General features: G+C 34.5%; 1 protein-coding gene across 1 annotated transcript; it reads left to right on the top strand.

Moving 5' to 3' along the window:
• Positions 1–1,996: 1,996 nt before the first annotated feature.
• On the top strand, positions 1,997–16,815 carry LOC124538111 (zinc finger protein 415-like; the record flags this gene model as incomplete). Its single annotated transcript, XM_047115113.1, has 15 exons — positions 1,997–2,089; positions 2,694–2,876; positions 4,041–4,146; positions 5,525–5,656; positions 6,453–6,616; positions 7,509–7,620; positions 9,321–9,430; positions 9,898–9,995; positions 10,452–10,752; positions 10,837–10,894; positions 12,167–12,325; positions 12,895–13,017; positions 14,538–14,621; positions 15,680–15,759; positions 16,786–16,815. Coding segments are annotated over 15 exons (1,833 nt in total), but the record flags the coding sequence as incomplete, so codon positions are not given.
• Positions 16,816–22,742: the final 5,927 nt, after the last annotated feature.

Raw genomic sequence — 22,742 nt, forward strand, 5'->3', positions numbered from 1 at the left:
AAGTAATCGGCGAACAAACATAAAAAATATATACGGGTCGAATTGAGAACACTCCTTTTTTTGAAGTCGCTTAAAAATATATATGTTTTTGATAGATATACCATTAAATGACACAATAGTATTAATCTGTTCGTATAGTATAACTGATAAGCAAATGCTTATGCTAGTTGTATACATTATTTAAAAATCATAATCAAAATCAAATTCAAAATATACTTTACTCAAGTAGGCTTTTACAAGCACTTTTGAATCGTCATTTAACAACTATTTTAAGTGAAGCTACCCGGTTCGGAAAATAGATTCAACCGAGAAGAACCGACAAGAAACTCAGTAGTTACTCTTTTTCAACATTAAAAATACGCGTAAAGTAAAAGTGAAGTATCAGACTGTAAATTTCCCACTGTTGGACTCCTCTCCCATTAAGGAAAGCTGTTCCAATGCGGGTTGGTGGCATGCACATGTGGCAGAATTTCGATGAAGTTACGACACATGCAGGTTTCCTCACGATGGTTTCCTTCACCACCGAGCACGATATTTATAATTATAAACACAAATTAAGCACATATATATAGTAGTGCTTGCCTGGGTTTGAACCCGAAATAATCGTTTCAGATGCACGCGTTCTAACCACTGGGCTATCTCAGCTCCTCAAAAAATATAGACATTTTAGTTAATTACAATTAAATATGTATGTAATATATCCTACTTGGAAGTCAAAAAGTATTCCACGCTTTTTTATCGTCTAAAGCAACAATAATTACATCTATAAATATTAAACATATAAAAATAAGTAAGCGAAAATAACTCCGACTGTATCTTATATACATAAAGTCAAGTTTAAGAGGGACTTTTTATTTATCCTTACGATTCTATCAAACACTGGCAACTCAAAGCACACTCGACCATTGAGTGCGCTGGAAATGAGCAGACCACTTATAAGTTAACAAACCACTTTGGAATATACTTACTCAAAGAATTGCTTTTTATCCTTGAGCCCAGACTGACTCAATAATTCTCAATAAAAACAGATGGAATCGGAGGAGAACGGTTCGTGTAACGTTAGGAAATTAAACAAGATGTTTCTTTACATATTATTGTTTTTATTTATTTTTCAGTGTATGTAAATTTGGTGCAATTTTTTTTTTTTTTTTGAAATTTAATTTTTAAATACACCTTTGAACAGATGAAATATATTAATAAAGATATTTTTAGGAATAATGCAATTACATTATTCCTAAAAATATCTGTACTCTATCTGCAGTTTTTTTTTCTAATAGAATATTTTTTGGAGAGCTTACACCTATATACACACATAGTCAATACATAAAAATAAATACTATTGGTATAAATAATTTGTTTGATTTTTTATGATCTAAACATTGAAATGATCTTGTTAAAATGTAAAGAAAATAATAAATCTTTGAAATATTTTAGGGCTGTATATTTTCACTTACACGGCGTTAATCATTACCCAAATTAAAAAAAAAAACTTATAAAAATAACAACACCTTAAAATAAATTCCATCTCTATCACATCATTTTTATTAAAAAAATAAATTTTTAATATTAAAAAAAATAACAATTAATGATTTATAATTAAACATAAGATCGTTGACCTTAAAAATTTCAAATGAGGTCTTTGGATAAAAATAAAAAAGCGGTCAATGGCCGTTTAATTTCGAAAAAAAAAACAAAACAAATTTCGAATCCGTGGCCATAGAGACCAAAATAACAATAGACGACGTTGCGGAAAAACGAAAGTTTGACGTGTATCGTGTGTTTTTTGTTGAAAAATAATTGAATTATAAAAAAATAAATGATGTTCTCTGATGAGGAAATAAAAGAGAGCAGCCTCATGCGTCCTGGAGATGAGATAATAAGGTCCGATGTTGATTTATTTTTTTAATAAAATAATTAAATTGAAATTTTTTTGAATTCCAAATTACGTTTTTTGATTTCATCATTTATTTATTTACTTATTCGGGATTTTTTTTCATGTTTCAGTATTCGAGAAGTATGTTTAATTGACAAGTATGATAAGAAATATTTGGGAAACGAACCATTACTGTCGAATTCTAGTCGCAATGAAGTACGTATCATTTATGAGGAAGTACATAGACGTCTTACATACATTTAATTAACATCTCGATGGAGTGTAAAGTGAAAAACTATTTCCAATTTCTTTAGAGATCCAAATTAAATAGAATGTTTGTCTGTGTTTGTCATAACAGGCATTCGCCATATTTTTTTTATTTCATACTCAGAAACCTTTTTATTAGACATTTTATTTTTCTACATTATAATATTTATGAATATTACGAATGCAAAAGTAATTCTATCTGTTTGTCTGTTGTTCTTTCACGACTTAATCATTGTACTTGCAAATCCAAAGGAAGAAATACTTACCAGGCCGACTTCTAAAACGCGAACGGAACCGCATACGACCACTATTTTTATACATATGGATCAATGTATATTTGTTTGTCACCTGTAAATTTCTTTTCCATTGAACCGACTGTAATTATGGCTTTATCTGTTATAATTATGTTAAAAAAAAATATTAAATTATATTTAAAAATAAACGAAGACGCATGAATATACCTTCTAAATAGGAACAATGTATCATACTAACTTAAATAGCCGTTAATGTATTAAAATATTTGCTGTTTAATGATGAATATATCTCAATTAAGCTTGAGGTTCCCCGTTTGTTTCGTGACGGCTTCTTCTCCGAGGGTCTGGACCCGCAGGCGAGGTTCGCATGGACCGAGGAAGACGGAAACATTGCGTCTCTTGTCTCCGAACCAGGGTTTGGTACGACGGGTCAGACTACCTTCGGAACGGATCTTGATGCGGCACTGACTACTGAAATTAAGGTATGATCACAGGACTCAATAGCTCATTATAGTCAAAATCAAAATATACTTTATACAAGTAGGCTTTTATAAGCACTTTTGAATTGTCATTTAACAACTATATTAAATGAAGCTACAAACGGTTCGGAAAGTAGATTCTTCCGAGAAGGACTAGCAAGAGACTCAGTAGTTACTTGGTGTAATAGGTATACCCTGCCTGAAAATCAACAAGTATTAATTCCACGCTTTTTTATCGTCTGTATAATCTTGTATTGAATAATATGCCTTCATAACCTTTGAACTTTTTCCTCTCAACGTCATACTAGATTTATTAGCCCTTGGATTGGATGGATATTGGGCTTACAATTATTTTATATGTATTGGCTATAGTTAGCATCATATCATCTTTCATGTAATTGCAAAGAAAAAAGTTATAAATAATCTAGGTAATCGAGTTAGGAAAAATTTCTTTATACTTTATAGTAGGTATAGGTAGGTAACTAAGATCATGCTGGAGTAACAAAAACATTGGCAAAACACATAGCGTTGTCATAAAGAATGTATAGGGTCTTGTCCACTTACTGTGAGGAGACCTATTTAAAAAAGCGTATAATCGATTCGAATCGAGTGATTTTAATCGTTGTTTTTTCTTTACATAATCAACTTCGTCATATTATGAAACCATCAAAATAAAAAAATTCAAATGCAAGGAATTTCTCTTACAGATCTCTATTGATGTAAAAATAGTAAAAAAGCTGTTAATATATTTTATACGTGATACTAGCTGCAATTTATATGCAAATACCACTTACTAATTAATCACGAAATATTAGAAACTATAACACTTACAAATTCATAATTTGACAGATAGGTTTGATATAGGGTGTAGACATCAATTAAGAATGGGTTTTACGAAACTTTACCGAATAAAACGGTTTCGAAAGTTTGTGTTCTATCATTATATTCATCCTCCTGCCCTTTTCCCAATTTTATTTGAGGTCGGCGCAGCATGTCTTCTCCTTCCATACTTCTCTGTCAGACGTCATCTCACAAGTAACATTCTTTCTAACCATATCGTCTTTCACACAGTCCATCCATCGTTTTCTTGGTCGTCCTCTACCTCTATATCCATCCACATCCATGCTCAAGTTTTCTATCATTATAAACATATTAAATTATTTACAGGAGGACACATCGAGTTCCGGTTACGATATCACGAGAAACGAACTAACTCTTCAGAGTAAGTCACAAGTCGAATCTAACCCGGTTTCTTCAACGTCCACTAGCAACGGTATGAACTAAACCAAGTTTAAGTCTTAAAAGTTAAACGGTAGAATCTGTGATAAATCGCAGTTTAAATACTGAATTCTTGATCACACGCAGTCCTAAAAGTAACTTTTAAATGATCAGTAATAAGCCTTTAAATTTGCAGCATCCACAGCTGGACTAAGGCCTAATCTTTCTCTGAGTAGGATTTGAGGAGAAGGTATTACAACACTCTGCTCCAAAGCTGGTTGGTGGATAACATGTGGCAGAATTTCGTTGAAATTAGACGTATGAAGATTTCCTCACGATGTTTTCCTTCACCATCGAGCATGAGATGAATTAAAAATACAAATTTAGCATATGAATATTCAGTGGACCTGCCTGGATTTGAAACCGCAATCATCGGTTCAATCAATGATCAAGGCTTATAAATGCATCAAAATTACTGTTTGAAAATATTTTATGGTGTATAAATAATTTTTTTTTCTTTGCTTGCTACATTATGAAAATATTTAATTTAAAATAAAGTTCATTTTTAGAAGTTTTATAATCATCATCACTATTTTCACTCTTACTGCCTAAAGGATAATACTATTATTTGCTTGTCAACCCTTTTATTTGAAGTCGGCGCAATCACTACGCCCGAGTAAGGATCTAGAAGAAATAGTCCTTAGCTGATTTTTACGACTGACCGTTGGTGTCTTGTAAACAATTAAGTATAGTACGACACAACTTAGATATAGCATCGGCAAAATTCGTAAAACCGATCACATCCGAATTAAGTACGCTATCCCAAATTGTCAATATTTATTTCTCATACGAATATGATTTTTGCACAAACGTAATAACTTCTAATATGACCTAATATATTCGTCAATTTGACGCGTCGATTTACATACACTTGCTTTCTCTGACGTGAGCATCTATAGCGACGAATAGCGTCGAATGGCGCGATAGGGAGCTATTTCTATTGGTCGTGTAAATCGGCAGTAATCGGTTTTATTTCCATTCCATTGCATTTTCCGATGTTACGTCGAATTTGTGTCGTACTATAAGTAAGTAACACTTAGTGGTAGGACTTTGTGCAAGCTCGTCTGGGTAGGTACACTCATCAGTTATTCTACCGCCAAATAACAGTACTCAGTATTGTTGTGTTCCGGTTTGAAGGGTGAGTGAGCCAGTGTAGCTACAGGCACAAGGGACATAACATCTTAGTTCCCAAGGTTGGTGGCACATTGACGACGTACGGAATAGTTAATATTTCTTTCAGCGTCATTGTCTATAGGTGATGGTGACCACTTACCATCAGGTGGCCGTCCGCCGCCAACCTAGGTACCATAAAAAAGTACCACTCAAATATTAGTAGAATAAGGTTTTTGTATGTCAACGTGATTAATTTCCAGGTCACTCGATTAACCAATCAAAAGGCCGGACAACTCATAAGGTTGATAAGGCGGATCCACGTTCGCGGTACCACTACGTGAAGTACGTCAAGAGACACGGGCGGACCGTCAAGTTATGGGAGTGTGGTATCTGTAAGTAAATGCTTAATGATAACTTATCATATAAGTTGAGACAAACCAAGTAGTAAGTTATAGAATAACTTAGTGGGTTATAGATTCACAGCACTTTATAAGGTACCTAGACAATAAACGGCCGCGAACATAAATTGCTTTTTTTTTCAAATTGACCTGAAACCCAAAATCAACACAAATTTCTTCATTCAACATAGAAGCATTACATTTACTAAATGATAGTTAAATTAAACACTGCCACCGGTTTGGAAAAGGAAACACCCTGACCTGAGAAGAACCAGCTAAAGAAACTCAGTCTTTTGTTTGTCAAACTAGTTATATACGTATACATATATTGAATATAAAGAAATAGCTAGGAGGCGATCGTTTCATTCCCAAGGTGTGCTATCAATTATAAACTCACTAATTGTATAGTATAGTACGACACAACTTAGATGTAACATCGGCAAATTCAATAAAACCGAAACCGAATTACTGCCGATTCATACAACCAGTAGAAATAGCTCCCTATCACGCCATTATGTCATATGATATTACTAGTTACTACGTTTGTGTAAAGATCAAAGAAATAAATATTGATAATTTAGGATAGCGTACTTAATTCGTATGTGATCGGTTTTATGAATTTCTTAGATGCTTCTAGTTTTGTCATACTATAACCATTTGCACACAAGCGTTCCTTAACATCTTTTTTTTAATTTGGAAAAAGAAACAAAGGAGAAATATCGAAAGATTTTCAGACCTCTAATAAATATTTCAACGTGAAGGAGAAACAAGTAAAATTTCCTTCCACCAGGCAGTCGGGAGTTCCAACACCAGTATACTTTGATGCGTCATCTCCCGACGCACACAGACGAGCGGAACTTTCATTGCGATGAATGCTCCAAGAGCTTCCGTCAGCTGTCGACCCTCAGTCAGCACCGGGCGATACATTCTGCGGAAAGACCTTATGCATGCGAGGTATGGTTGTAATGCCCTTTTTTCTCGTTGACGATCTTTCAGAGAGGAACTTAGGCCAAAAGAGGATGGAAGTAACAGGATTATTTGGGATTCCTACCCACTAAAACCACTGTGATGGTTGTCTTCGGTGATCGGTGAGGCTGCAAGAGTGTATTGATATAAATGGCCTCTCCCGTGCTGTTCTTCTCACGTGGTTCAACAATGCTCCCATCAGAGGAGACTGATGAGTACCTATTGCTTGTTATTATATTATACAAAAAAAAACACATAAATAAAATCATTTATTTTTAGTAAATACAACAGTGGAAATACATAACGATGTAAATCAATCGAATAAATCAAAATGCTGCAGTCACGGTACTTTATATTATTCTGTTGAATCAGACAAGGAAAATCGTAAGCTGCATGGTAAGTGGTCAAATCACCGATGGACACTGGTACAATAATGATGTAAATAATAAAAACCACCTTCAAAACGGGACACAAAATGATTCGTGATTCGTGAGCCTATAATTATTACGCTAGCAAATATCATTCAAACATGAACAACAAAAAAAGCCTGTAAATTCCCCACTGCTAGGCTACGGTCTCCCTTTGAGGAGAAGGTTTTTGACACATTCCACCACGCTGTTCCAATGCGGGTTAGTAGAATACACAAATGGCATAATTTTTATGAAATTAGACACATGCAGGTTTCCTCACGATGTTGTTTGTACTCTGATAATTTGATGGGAAGACAAATCAAACATGGCCCAGAAGAGTTCAGGCGCAGGATGTGCTGTCGGAACTATTATTATTGATAAAAACCTGGAGCTTAAACCCAGTAGCATATATAGAAATAGTAGATCAAAGAAGAAATAGTAACAAGATTAATATTTAACATATAAATCAGGTCTGCAACAAAACTTTCAACCGAGTATCCACTCTGATCTCCCACCGCAAGACCCACTCGGACGAGAAGCCTTACAAGTGTCATATTTGTCCAAAAGGCTTCCATCAGAAAGGTTTATAACATTATCCTTTATCCTATCCCATTCCATTTTGTCTATCATTATTAGCACGTTAATGCATTATTGCTATTCCTATAAGTCCCGGATACACTAGGGAACAATGGAGCAACATGCTGCAGGTAATGCCCTAAGCGTGCAAGTGCCCAAATGCTGCCAATCATTATGTAGGGCACCCTAGTCTGTGACTATAGAAAGGTCAAAAGTAACAGCTTGTAAATTACCCACTGCTAGGCTAAGGCCGCCTCTTCCATTAAGGGGAGGGTTTGGAACATATTCCACCACTCTGTTCCAATGTGGGTTGGTGGAATTCACATGTGGTAGAATTTCGATGAAATTAGACATATGCAGGTTTCCTCACGATGTTTTCCTCCAAGATGAATCATAAACACAAATTAAACACATACATATGTATAGTGGTGCTTGGCTGGGTTTGAACCGGAAGTCATTGGTTAAGATGCACGCGTTCTAACCACTTGGCCATCTCAGTTCAGAAAGGTCATGTTTATAGATATTTAACCCGAAAGTGTCATATGTCATATCAGATTTCCCAATGCTTTAAGATTCTTTTCAACTGGAGAATGTTACATACACTTAGTGGCAAATTGCAAGACAATGACGCGAAACGCATGGGCTCTCTCTTGGAGCAAACATGCAACATGCAACATGTTTCGTGTCACACTCAATGTTGCGAGCCATGTTGCTGTATCGCGTTGCAGCGTCACGTTGACTGAGTATCGCGCTTCATGTTACGAGACAAAATGTTCCCTAGTGTATTCGTCACTTATATATTCAGAAGTGGGTTTGTTTTTGTTTACGTTACTTTTTATCTTCATGATTTACTTTTGTATACAAGTTATAATGGTTAAAAAAATTCATATAATATTTAACATTTGACCTTCGAAAATATAAAAATTCATCACATTCGAGTATGAGAGGGGGAAGTGAACTGGTATTTTTGGTACATTCATTTCTTAACGTTTTTTGTGCTATTAGTTGGCGGACGAGCATATGGGCTATGTGATGATAAGTGGTCAGTCCCGCTGAAAGAAACATTAATCATTCCTTTCATCACCAATGCGCCACCAACCTTAGAAACTAAGATGTTACGTCACTGACCCTTTAATCCGGAACACAACAATACCAAGTACTTACTGTTGTTTTGCGTTAGAATATCTGATAAGTGGGTGGTACCTACCCAGACGGGCTTGCATAAAGCCCTACCACGACATAAACTAGTATACTAAAAATAAAGGAAATGCAAACGAAGCTCCTTTTCAAACGGCGCTATCGTACAGCTATTGCAATTGATACTAATTCACTTGGTGGTAGGGCTTTGTGCAAGCCCGTCTGGGTAGGTACCACCCACTCATCAGTTATTCTACCGCCAAACAACAGTACTCAGTATTGTTGTGTTCCGGTCTGAAGGATGAGTGAGCCGGTGTAACTACAGGCACAAGGGACATAACATCTTAGTTCCCAAGGTTGGTGGCACTTTGACGATGTAAGGAATAGTTAATAATTCTTACAGCGTTAATGTCTATGGGCGATGGTGACCACTTACCATCAGGTGGCCCATATGCTCGTCCGCCAACCTATACCATAAAAAAAAAAACTAGTAACTATGTGTTTGGTCGTATTATTTGTATAGCTATATTTATATTTAATTCAAGGTTGAATTTTGATTGACTTCACAGGCAACCTTCGAAACCACCTCTTCACTCACACCAACGAGCGTCCGTACCGTTGCAATATTTGTATGAAAGGGTTCAATCAGCAATCCAATCTAGTGTGTCATAAAAATAAGGTACAGTTGGAAATTAATCCTCAGCGTGAAATTTTTGATTAAAAATTAACCTATCATTATCATCATTCGCTGTTTGTTTTGCCCCTACCAAAACCTTTAACAATTTTATTATTATTATCCCTGATGGTAATTGCCAGCAAGCTTGGGAGCTAAGATGTTATGTTCCTTGTGCCTGTAGTTACACTGGCTCACACCTTCAAACCGAAACACAACAATACTAATTGATGTGTTAGCGGGAGATTATCTGATGAGTGGATGGTACCTGCCAGACGAATGTTCTCCTTTTTTATTATCGTGACTTATTCATTCCGCCATATTTTAGAAAGAATAAATAATGAAATGTTTCTTTTGTTTTGTTGATTAGAATTTTAGGAACCAATATCTGTAGCCTCCGCTTATTCTTGTCCAAAATCCTCCATTCTCTGCTATGCCTCAAAACCTAAAATAAACATGTCATACCCAAACAGGCTCATCCAGATGAAAATAATGTAAATACGGTTAAGAGTCGTAACGCTCCGCGCGTGCCGATTCTGTCCGCCACGGAAACGCAGACGGATTTGACAAGGTGAGTACTGGAATGGAAATCTTGGTCTCATTCATATAAAGTTAATATTATTTAAATAGAAATTGATTGATCTCCTTTCTGATTTGTCAATAAGTTCAATGATTTTTCACTAACAAGCCATTTATTGTCAGTCCTTGTTTTTACTAAAGTTAGCTGAAGCATTTTTATATTAACAGCGCACCACGAATAATATTTTATAAAGGAAAAAAAATCTAAACGATCCTCTTCCGTGCTTGAATCGCTGAACCGGTTTAGATGAAATTTGATATGGAGATAAGGTTAAGTTTCAGGAAAGCACAGGCTCCTTTTATAATTCACCTTTCAAAGAGGTAAGGGGGTGACGGCTTGTGTACTATAGTAATGTTGTACAACACAACTCAGTGAAAGCTGTAGTTTCAACTAGGGTATTCAAATAATTAAGGACTAACTTTTGATATTTCATTTTATGATTTCAAGACCACCATCAGAACACTGTGAAGTGTCATCGTCCGTGGGGCCTTACTTACCACCCGATCAGGCAATATCAATATGGCCCAAACCAATCCAGTTTAACACATCACGGCCTTCGTCGGTGTCGAGCGATTTATGGAACGAATCTCCATGGGGCAGTAACGGTGTGATAGTAGACCCCATAAATACTTACCATATGGGAATAGCTCTCGCGACGAGGCAGACTCCATTCGCTTTACTGAAGTCTGATAATGGAACTCCTGTTCTTGTTAAAGTCGTTGATACAAAGCTGCCAGGAGGCAAACAGGTAAGGAATGCTATTCCATTATAATTGAAAGTCAATATGAAATTCGATGACAATCTTTTTTAGTTTTCACAATTTTATTTTTAGATGTTGGTTCCTGCTACCGCCGAAGACTTAAAAATTGGTGGAAAAATTGTGTTGAACAATGAAGATATTGCAGCTCATACTCAGGTAATACTTAAAAAATGAATTACATTGGTTTTCATTTCATAGGTGACAAACAATCAGAAAGTTCACTTGATGGAAAGTGAAGCGTTGCCGGCTATTAAGGCAAGAGTATGTTTTTTTTGGAAGGTTCCCAAGTCATATCGGTTCGAAAAACCTGCCACTGTAAGCTGGTTGTAAAGTTCTGAGTGGTTGTGCGAGGAGAAAATGTCTGGATATATGAATTTTTTGTCTTTCATTGTCCATTTTCTTTGTGCTTAAAAGAATGAGGAGAGCATTTTAGGTGTATGACTGGAACAATTATGATTACAATTTTTGTCAATGAACATTGTTCTGCTTTCCTCACCAAAACAAGGGAGTCATTTCTTATAATTATCTTCTTTAATTATTAACTCAACGAAGCATAAGGCACTAGTCCCTTTTCTTATATGAAGACTCTCTTTTGCTTCACAATTGCAACATAGTTATTAATAATCTATATAGTCTTTTTTTATGGTACAGTTTGGCGGACGAGCATATGGGCCACCTAATGGTAAGTGGTAACCATCGCCCATAGACAATGACGCTGTAAGGAATATTAACTATTCCTTACATCGTCAATGTGCCACATGCCTTGGGAACTAAGATGTTATGTCCCTTGTGCCTGTAGTTACACTGGCTCACTCACCCTTCAAACCGGAACACAACAATACTGAGTACTGTTATTTGGCGGTAGAATAACTGATGAGTGGGTGGTACCTACCCAGACGGGCTTGCACAAAGCCCTACCACCAAGTAAATATAGGTACTATAAATATCTAATATAAGTCTATATAGGTACTATCCATATCTTCAAATTTTTTACTATGAAACAACAATATTCAGTAAAGTGGTGTTCCAGTTTGAAGGACAAGTGAGCCAGTGTAACTACAGGTACAAGGGACATAACATCTTAGTTTCCAAGGTTGGTGACGCATTGTGTGAGAACTAACCAACAAGTAGCCCATTGTCTTGACCTTCTATCTTTTTTCTAGACTTGGAATATGAAGCAAATATACCTGAAACATCAATTGCAGACTTCACTACATAGTATAAAACAAAGTTGCTTGTATGCTTAAATCCTTAAAACTACGCAACAGATTTTGATGCGGTTTTTGGGTTAGAGTGATTCGAGAATAAGGTTTTTATATATAACACATGGATAATTTAGTAAAGAAACACTGTAATGGTCATATCATTGCTAGTGAAAAATAGAAGCTATAATCTTTAATACAGGAAGTCGCGTTAGCCACTACGTCGGAAGTCAGCAGTGCCGTTCAGATTCGCGTGCCGGTGGTCGCGACGGTCGTGCCCAAGATCAGACCCGGCGGGAAGCTGCAGCTCTCTGTGGAGGAACCTCACCACGTCTATCACAGCACTTTGTCTTCTAACGGTATAGATTCTGCAAGAAAAACAAGATTAATAACTTTGTATGACTTGAGTTTGACCAAAAAATAATTTTATTAGTATTTCGTTCGAATTTTACATTGATGAAAATCTACTTATAAGCTAAAATTTTTTAAAATTTTATTGGTTATTCAACAAACAAAAACAACAACAACAACAGCCTGTAAATTCCCACTGTTGGGCTAAAGGCCTCCTCTCCCTTTGAGGAGAAGGTTTGGAACATATTCCACCACGCTGTTCCAATGCGGGTTGGTCGAATGCACATGTGGCAGAATTTCTATGAAATTTGTCACATGCAGGTTTCCTCACGATGTTTTCCTTCACCGCTGAGCACGAGATGAATTATAAAGACAATATTCAAACATGCAACTTATTCACACTATTTTATACACATCTATAGTAGTTTGCTTAGAAAATACAGTTTTCTGTAAAATTATTTGTCTAAGGCATTCGAATACTTTTAAAATTAAATAAAAATCTTAAACAGCCCAACGATTTAAATGAAGATCCTCATAGAGGCTTATAGACCATTTATTATAGAAACATGTTTTGTAGGAGGTGAACAGAAAGAAAACCCATGCAATGCTTCTGCGGGGCCCTCTATCCCCACTAACCTCCCTCCCCTCGAGCCCCTGCGTCGTCTTGACCTGAATTTAAATGAACATAATATAAGAACTGGTAAGTGGAAGGTTAACCGTTTTGGGTGTATGGCACTTTTTAGTAGTTCCCAAGTATGGTGGCACATGAATGATGTAAGGAATGATTGATATTTATCATAGCGTCATTGTCTATGGGCGATTGTGACCATCAGACATTACAAAAAAGCAATAATATGAAAATGATATGCCTTATGAAGAAATATAACCTGTTCCTGATAGTAAACCTGTTGACTTCCAGGCAGGATATATTAATATAATAATTGTATTAACTAACATGACTTTTTTTAAATGTTGAAAAAGAGTAACTACTGAGTTTCTTGCCGGGACTTCTCGGTAGAATCTACTTTCCGAACCGGTGGTAGCTTCACTTAATTGTTAAATGACGATTCAAAAGTGCTTGAAAAAGCCCACTTGAATAAAGTATATTTTGATTTTGATTTTCATTTTGAAATATTGTACTGCCTTGATGTTGGATCATTTTCCGTATTCTTGGTCTTATATTCTTTGTCTGTCTGTATTTATATTAAACAAAGGGTCTTAGACTAGATCTCAGGGATCGCCGATGTACAGATTTTGATATAGGTACGTTACTACTTTGCTGGATGAGTAGTTAACATTAACTTGATTTTTTGCCTCCGTCAGCTTACTTAACGATGTGTTCAAGTAAAGTAGCGTAAAGTACTTGAGCAACAGTATATGCACAACAATTCTAGATATGGTGCTTAAGCTAGTTGTATACAAATGTTCATATATACAAATCATGAAGCGATTATCTCTGTTCCATGAGCTCACGGGCTTTCATAACTGCAGCTTGGAAGTGATGCATGAGTCCCAATCGATTAAAAGTTGACTGTACTGAACTACACTTAATATCTGATGGTCACAAGTGCTTTAGCTACTTACATTGGGATCAGAGTAATGTATGTGATGTTGTCCCATATTGTCCCATATTTCTTCTCCAAGAGTTTCCCTTCCTCTTATCTTAGCTATATTAGCTACTAGCTTTTGCCCGCGACTTCGTTCGCGTGGACTTCAGGTTCGTCCCGTCTAGTCTAGTAATCGCTTGAAATCGCTTCGTAAATAAGCCATTATTTCTCGTACAAAGTAAAGGATAAAAAATGGTTATTGTGAGTTATTCCTAAGAGATAAACATATACCATCACGGACTTTTTTGTAGACCTTTTTAAGTTGTACAATACTGTAGTACATTGTTTTGATCTATCTTGTAGGATTCAGTCAGCGTTTGCAATGTGACCTCACATTGTGTTTGACCTCACATTAGAAACCTCAAAAATTGTAGCCTATGTGTTATTCTGATGTATAAGCTATATTGTGGTAAAGTTTCATTCAAATCCATTCAGTAGTTTTTACGTGAAAGAGTAACAAACATCCATACATACAAACTTTCGCCTTTATAATAGTAGTAGGATTACACTTAGAAGTTGAAGTACCGATGACGGGAAGTAGAACTACTGGAGAGTGTCTATCATTTGACGTTACGCCAGTCGATCGGTCTGCTTACCACTTGGAGTGTTCCAGGTCGTTCGTTCTCGCCGGCGCCTTCGTCGCCTCTCGACCTCATCTCCCTCGATCTCTTCGAGCCCATCGGATGCATTCCGCTCGGTAAGCACTAGAAGTAAGGATAAACTTATAACGCCAAGTTTCCGACTCCGCAAAGTCAATAAATCCTTCTTGGGGCAAGGTATCCGTTTCTATAATAAAATTCCGCAGAAATTTTTAACTTTGCCGTTTAGTAAATTCAAATCGTTTGTAAAAAATACATTGGTAGAAAAAGCATATTATTCGATACAAGATTTTGTAGATGATAAAAAAGCGTGGAGTTAATACCTGTTTGACTTCCAAGCAGGATACATTAATTGAAATAATTGTATTTAATTAACATGACGTTGTATTTTTTAAATGTTAAAAAAGAGTAACTACTGAGTTTCTTGCCGGTTCTTCTCGGTAGAATCTACTTTCCGAACCGGTGGTAGCTTCACTTAATTGTAAAATGACGATTCATGCTTATAAAAGCCTACTTGAATAAAGTTTATTTTGCTTTTGATTTTGATTTTGAAGAATTTGATTATATTAGTAATCATTATTAGTATTCATGGTAGGTTATATCCCTCTTCATAATTTGACATACGATTTTTATAGAATTTCCTCAAATTCTGAAAAGTAAAGATGGATGGAATCTGAAGCAACATCTCTCACTGCTTAGCAAAGTTTTCTAAAAGCTTTTAAGTTTACGTTATAGCTTATTTCTAGGAGAAGATCAAATACTACATGAATTTTTACTCTTGACGCGTTTAAAATCAAATCAAATATTTGACGTAAATATGATATAATCTGAGATAGGTAACACTTTTAGCGTTTCTAGAACATTTGCCTTACGAATCATCAAATTTAATGGAGAATTCAAAGAACTATGTACTAACTTTGAGCAAATCAACTGTTTGTTTCTTTTGTATGTTGACAACTGTAATTTAAAAATCATGCTTTATTAAGCTGGAAGGATAAATATACGTTAACATTTTCATGGCTATACGTTACGTATGGCGATGTAAAATTGAATATATTTTAAATATGAATCGACTCTCTGTGTTCTCATAAATAATTCAAGTTTTATTTAACATTTGATCATTAATTTTTAATATTATTTCATTATATACACTAAGGTCCTCAGATCACATCGGTGGACAATATTGAGCAGCCCCCACCGTCTGAAGACTCGGATATATTTATAGAAAAATTTGAGGTACGTGATTTATTAATTACTGTATACAATTATTTATTTCCTCATTATTTACGATGTATAATGGACGAACCCATGAGCCACCGCCCTTAGACACTGGCCCTGTAAGAAATATTAATCATTCCATACATTGCCAATACATCACCGAGCTTTGGAACTAAGATGTTATGTCCCTTGTGCTGTAGTTACACTGGCTCACTCACCCTACAAACCGGAACACAACAATACTGAGTACTGTTGTTTGGCGGTCAAATATGTGTCAGTGAGTGGGTGGTACCAACTCAGGATTGCATAAAGCCCTACCACCAAGTAAGTTAAATAGGTAAATTTTATACGGCGTTGGTCCAGCGCCTTATCTCTCTCTAGTGTGGGATTACCATTTGAACTCAGATAATGCAATGCATCTGTATTTCGGCAAGCACTAGTACACAATAAAGTATCCAGATTTCTCGTCTGAATGTATTTAAGAACACATTCATTATTAACGACGACACGACCTCCGTGGTCGAGTGGTGTGTACACCAGTTTTCATGGGTACGCCACTCTGAGGTCCCGGGTTCGATTCCCGGTCGAGTCGATGTAGATTACCATCAGTTTTCTATGTTGTCTTGTGTCTGGGTGTTTGTGGTACCGTCGTTACTTCTGATTTCCATAACACAAGTGCTTCAGCGACTTACATTGGGATCAGAGTAATGTATGTGATGTTTTCTCATATTATATAAAGATTTAAGCACAGACAGGTAAAGATAGTCAGCGAGAATCAATATACAATATATGAATAATATATTCTGTTGTGGTGGTTAAATTATGGGACAATCCTTGTATATTTGTTTGAATGTAGGGGGTAACCTCTGAAATTAATGATGAAATTGTAAAAACGTTTTCACCATTGAATTCTAGTATATTTATAAATGTTATGGGTTGTATCATATCATTTTCTTCATTATTAAATTGCATCCCTAGCACTACTATTATATACTATGCACTAGTATTATATACATGTATTATTATTTTTTTTTTCCTTTTTAGGAAATTATCCCGCTCTCTGATTCGGATTAAAAACTTCAATTCTGCTGACGTTAATGATGTAATTAGTTATAAGCAATAATATGAATTTTAATAAAATATGTTTGAAAATAAACTTATTTTTCTTTAAATTTTCTACTGATATTCTTACCTTTAATATAAACAAACAAACAACAACAGCCTGTAAATTCCCACTGCTGGGCTAATGGCCACCTCTCCCTTAGAGGAAAAGGTTTTGGAACATATTCCACCACGCTGTTCCAATGCGGGTTGGTGGAAAGCAAATGTGGCAGAATTTCTATGAAATTTGTCCTCACGATGTTTTCCTTCACCGCTGAGCACGAGATGAATTATAAAGACAAATTAAGCACATGAATCAGCGGTGCTTACCTGTGAACCCGCAATCATCGGTTAAGTAGCACGCGTTCTAAGCACTGGGCCATCTCGACTCATACCTTTAATATAATTTCGTAAAATTACTGAAAAGTGTTTATAAATGCCTACTTGAATAAAGTATAATCTTTCACTTATAGTGTTCCGTCGAAGCACGAGATAAATTTTAAGTAAGTGCATGCCTGGATTGGAACCCGCAATTATCGGTAAGGAAGACACTTTTTAACCACTGTACCATCTCAACTCAAGTAGTATAAAAAAGCGAAACGATCGTTCCTTAAAATAATGAAACTTATCCTCGTTAAAAATATTAATAAGCATTAAATATTTCGTTATTTTTTCTGCAACTTATTTGGAACCCCTACTAAGATTTGTAGAAGGCAATTTCCTGAGTGCAGTGTAAATAATCCGATATTATGATACGCCGATGACGGGCCATTATATCGTTTTAATATCGCTGTCGTATCGCATTGTGATCGACACGTGAACGGAAACAGTCCTCAGTCAGGGGTGAGAGGTGTAGTGCGATTTTGTAACAATAGATGGCGTTAGTAGTCTTAGTCTTGATATAGTTCTTTAATGGTAATATGTAAAAGATTTTATCTATTTGATTTATTACATTGAATTCAAAACAAACGTACTATAATTTTATAGTAAGTGTAATATTAAGCACGAAATTAATAGCCAAATAAGTGTAATATAAATAAAATGTATCGCGAATTTTTTACCAAAAATATTGTACGTAGTGTTTGAGAATCATTTGCGGTTCGTTCTATAAATAAAAGTATGTATATAAATTTTCTTTAGTAAAAAATGTATGTAAGACGCATAATATTGTATAAAATAAGAGAATTAACTATTTTTAAAAAGGTGCAAGATAAAAGATCTACTTAGTTCAACATTTAAAATTACCAATACAAAAAAATATTATATACCTTTTTAAAAACCTTTAAATGTAAAAAATTGTACCAATAACAGTTTTTTTTATACTTACTTAATTTAAATTATCACATAACATGGAACTTACCTTACCAAATATTTTGGTAATGTAAGTTCCATATTGTTTCATAATTCTAACGTATTGTAAGACAATACTTTTATCTTGTACTAAAAATAAATTAATTGCAGCGAATTGTTATTTCAATTTTATATTTACATCCGTTCGCCGACAGATGGCGCTAATAGTAACAAAACTGAAAAGACTAATGTATAAAAATATATCGGAGGTGTTTAACTTTTATTTTAAGAATAGATATTGATTTAGTACAAAATCATCAAACATACGATATTTGCAGTCATTATATACAAATCTTATAAGGGTTTTTTGGAAAATTCTGTGTAGGTGGTGTATCTATTTGTGCACATGTATACGTAGAAAAACATCCTACACATAAGTATTTATAATTACTTATTAGCGGTGTTGTCCATAACCTCGAACCACGAGATGTTTTAACCATATAAAAACATCAGATTTTATTTCTGTTTATTCAAGATACCAATGAAATGGTCTTACTAATTTGTTCTTGGACTTTGGTAATTCGAAGTATTCATTCCATGTTTGTACTATCTTATTAACCCTGTACGACATCCTGTACAAAGAATGTCGTACAGGGAAGGAACTACCCACCTAGACGAGCTGCAAATTTTAAGGAGCGAAGGAGCTGAACAGAGTAATTGATCACTTAAAAGTACCCAGCACAATGTACTGACTGACTGACCTGTGTAAATAGCATGTAATTAAATATACATCAAATTCATTACATAGTATAAAACAAAGTCACTTTCTCTGTCCCTATATATCTTTGTATGCTTAAATCTTTAAAACTACGCAAAGGATTTTGATGCGGTTTTTTTTAATAGATAGAGTGACTCAAGAAGGCCTTTAGTTAAAGTAAAGAAACACTTATAACTTTAGAAATTTCCACTGTGATGTCATATCACTTGAACCGTGCGAAGCCGGGTCTGCTCGCTAGTACTTAAATAAAATGTTAATCTTTTCTTCATAATGATTCTCATTTACATCGCAATCAATTCCCTTTACAAGTATTGTAAAGAATCGTTCAGAGCCTCAATTTAAACTACTGTAAATTCCACATCGTTAATTTTTCCATTGAGAATCAGTCAATTTGCAACTAATTACATATAAGCTACGTTCATACCATTAACCGCAAAAATATATCGTCGAAGAAAGGCAGGCATTACATGTAGAATGCAACAATAAAACGCGAATTACATTCGTACAGTTTTTTACCAAAGGCTTGCGCGTGTCTGACACGTGATCGAAAATATTAAAACTGGTGTTAGATCTGACACGCGGCCTTTCCCACCAATAAATAGAGAAATCTTCTGACAGCCCTATTGAGTAAAACCAACTCGTAACTATCAAGCCAAATTAAACCTTATTGTCAATGCAAAACGTTCAATTTCCATCATCATTAGAACAACTGATCAAAGTAAGCGATGATTTGCGAAATTGTATTCTATGACTATCGTATAAGGTTGAGTTTCAAATGGGTGGCTAAATAGTAAAATTAGGGTTGTCGTCAATGATCTAAATACCGCCCCCGACGGTTATCGAATAATTCCCCGGCACGTGTTGGTCGCGTTTTTTTATCGAATTTTTTATTTCGGCGTGCGAATCTCGAAGTGGCGTCTGGTGCTGACTTGCTCTCAATGGAAACCATTGTGGGAACGATTTAACGGATTCCGGATTGGAATTGAGAACTATTTTGTAGAATTTTAAGAAAATCAAGTATAGCACGACACAACTTAGTAAGAGCATCGGCAAAATTCGTAAAACCGATCACATCCGAATTAAGTACGCTATTCCAAATTATCAATATTTATTTCTTATATGAATATGATCTTTACACAAACGTAAAAACTTGTAATGTCATATAACCTAATATATTCGCCAATTTGATACGTCGATTTAAATGCATCAGGTTGAACTGACGTGATATAGCGACGAATAGCGTCGAATGGTGCGATATGGAGCTATTTCTATTGGTTGTATAAATCGGCAATAATCGGTTTTATTGAATTTGTCGATGCTACATCTAAGTTGTATCGTACTATACCTAAGTAGCCAATACATAGCATGAATATAGTATTAATTTTATTATCATATGTTATAGAATAGAAATCATAAAATTATTGTAACATTTGTTTTCAATACACATTTAAAAAGATATTAAATTCATAAAGACAAATATATATAATAATTAAAACAATCAGACCCCATACACAAAAACATAGATCATAAAATTAATTTTAATCAAACATAATAATGGCAACACTTGAAATATTAAATCCCTAGATAATAACGATAAAATGAGCTATCAATTTCATACAATATCATTCACAAACAAACAACCGTCCAACAGACCCTATCAAGTCCCCCAATGTCATATTTTGATTATGATATCAGAGTTCCATGGCACTTTTTATACCCATTGTCCTCTAATACACGAATTAAACCATTAAAAGTCGCGTGCCAACACGATATGTAATATTTCAACTGTATAATAGATTCGATTATTGTTATAAATGTTTCTTTATGTGAGAAAGTGTTTTATATTTAGGATTTATATTGATTGTTTGTTTTTTATGACATCCTATTTTGCATTTTAGTATATATTTTTATTAGTTATATAATATGTACAGGAATATTATAGTTGTTTTTTTTTCTGTGAAATATAATTGTCATGATTTTTAAATATACTTATATAATTTTAATTGAAATAATAATATTTAGTACGGTTTTCATTTCTAAATACGTTTTTTTAATTGAAATATAATTTATTAGTATGATTATTGATTCGGCTATCGACACCGTACAGTGGGACTCCCGCCAATTCCTCTCGTGGCGTGGTGCGCCAACTGGTACTGCCTGGCACGAGAAAAACAAAAGGCGGTTGATTTTGAACCGGGTTGGGAAAAAGTAAACTAGATGGAGGTTGGGCGTTGTTATTACAGGGTTATCTTAAAAATTAATTGGGGTGATTGATTGTACAACCTGGAATTATGCCGATTGAACCTATTATGTTAAATAAATGTATTTATATCTAATCGAGCTGAGTTTGGATTTATAAATTAATATTTTCACCCTTGGTATTTATAATCCCATACATACAATTAAAGATTGAACAGAAACAGAATACATGAATTCGTTTGCAATTTAATGAAATTGACACAGAATAGATCATCCACGTTTAAAGTTTTTTAATAAGAGCCAGTAAATCCACACACTATCTAGTATATTTTATATTCTGTATGAAGCATTCTTGACGAACGTATGAAACTCCAATTCTGCGTAAGATATATTAAGTAACAATTATTAACGATGCAAGCACGGTCGCACGCGACGCGCACGCTTCGAGGATTAAACGCATTTGACAATGCGACGTCTTTATCGAAACGGATTAACGACAGTTTGACGTTAATGAAGTATGTCATTGTTATTTTTTTGATGACAAATTTTTTACGTTTTTTTTGCAATAAAGCCGAGTTCACACGCGTCGTAGCTTAAGTGATTTGAACAGAGATTTGAGTGTCTGAATAGTCTTTAAATCCAATTGAATAATGACTATGTTTAAAAACAATAGAATTATTTCCAACAAACAATGTTACATATATATTTATATTGTTTATTTATTTATTTATTTACTTAGGACAACCAACAGTAGATACAATAACACATTGAATACGTACAATATAACAACTGGAATTAAGGAAAATGTTCTACTAATTACAGGTAGTCTCGGCATGCACTTATAACATTACAGTACGTGAGTGTGTAAGTGAAAACAAATAACGATTCTAATAAACTATTAATTAATAAAAAATATTTTTAATTAATAATTAGAAAATAAATATTAAAGCATTAACTATCTAAACAAAAATTAACATTAATATTTATATTTCTCTAGATTACAACATTTCATTGAATTAATTTATGTTAGGAGTAGCAATAACAACACACTAATTACAATGGGCTGTACAAATAAATTCATTTATTTTTTTAATGAACAGATTTTGTTTAACAACAAAGTGATTATTATTATTATTATATACACACTTATACTATAGGTAGATCTAGTTATTAATAGTTTGTTTATTGGTACTAAAAATACTGGTAATTAAATTATTACAGAAGCCTGGAGTATAGATATTTTGTAAAAATCCCATGCTTAAACAAAATGCAGCTTTAAGAAGGCCTCATCCATATCATACATCTGTTCTCATATAAAAAAAAAACTTATATATGCCTTGCAACTCATGAATTATTTATCATTAAAACAAATTAAAACCTATAAAGGTCAATGAACTCGCCAAGATATTTCGAATAAATAAAAATATGGATATCATTCAATTGTTCGTTTGAAAAATAAACAGAAAAGTTTAAAAAGACCAACGAAATGTAATGATCGTTATTTTCATTAAAACATTCAACCCAAAACTACAGGCGGACTTAAAAAAATCAATCGCAGAGAAGCTGGGTCGGTTGTACCGTCATATATCACGCATGGGCGGAGAGGCAAATTGTTCGCTAACCTGATTACAAC

The sequence above is a fragment of the Vanessa cardui genome, chromosome 19 (assembly GCF_905220365.1).
Source record: "Vanessa cardui chromosome 19, ilVanCard2.1, whole genome shotgun sequence".
NCBI lineage: Eukaryota > Metazoa > Arthropoda > Insecta > Lepidoptera > Nymphalidae > Vanessa > Vanessa cardui.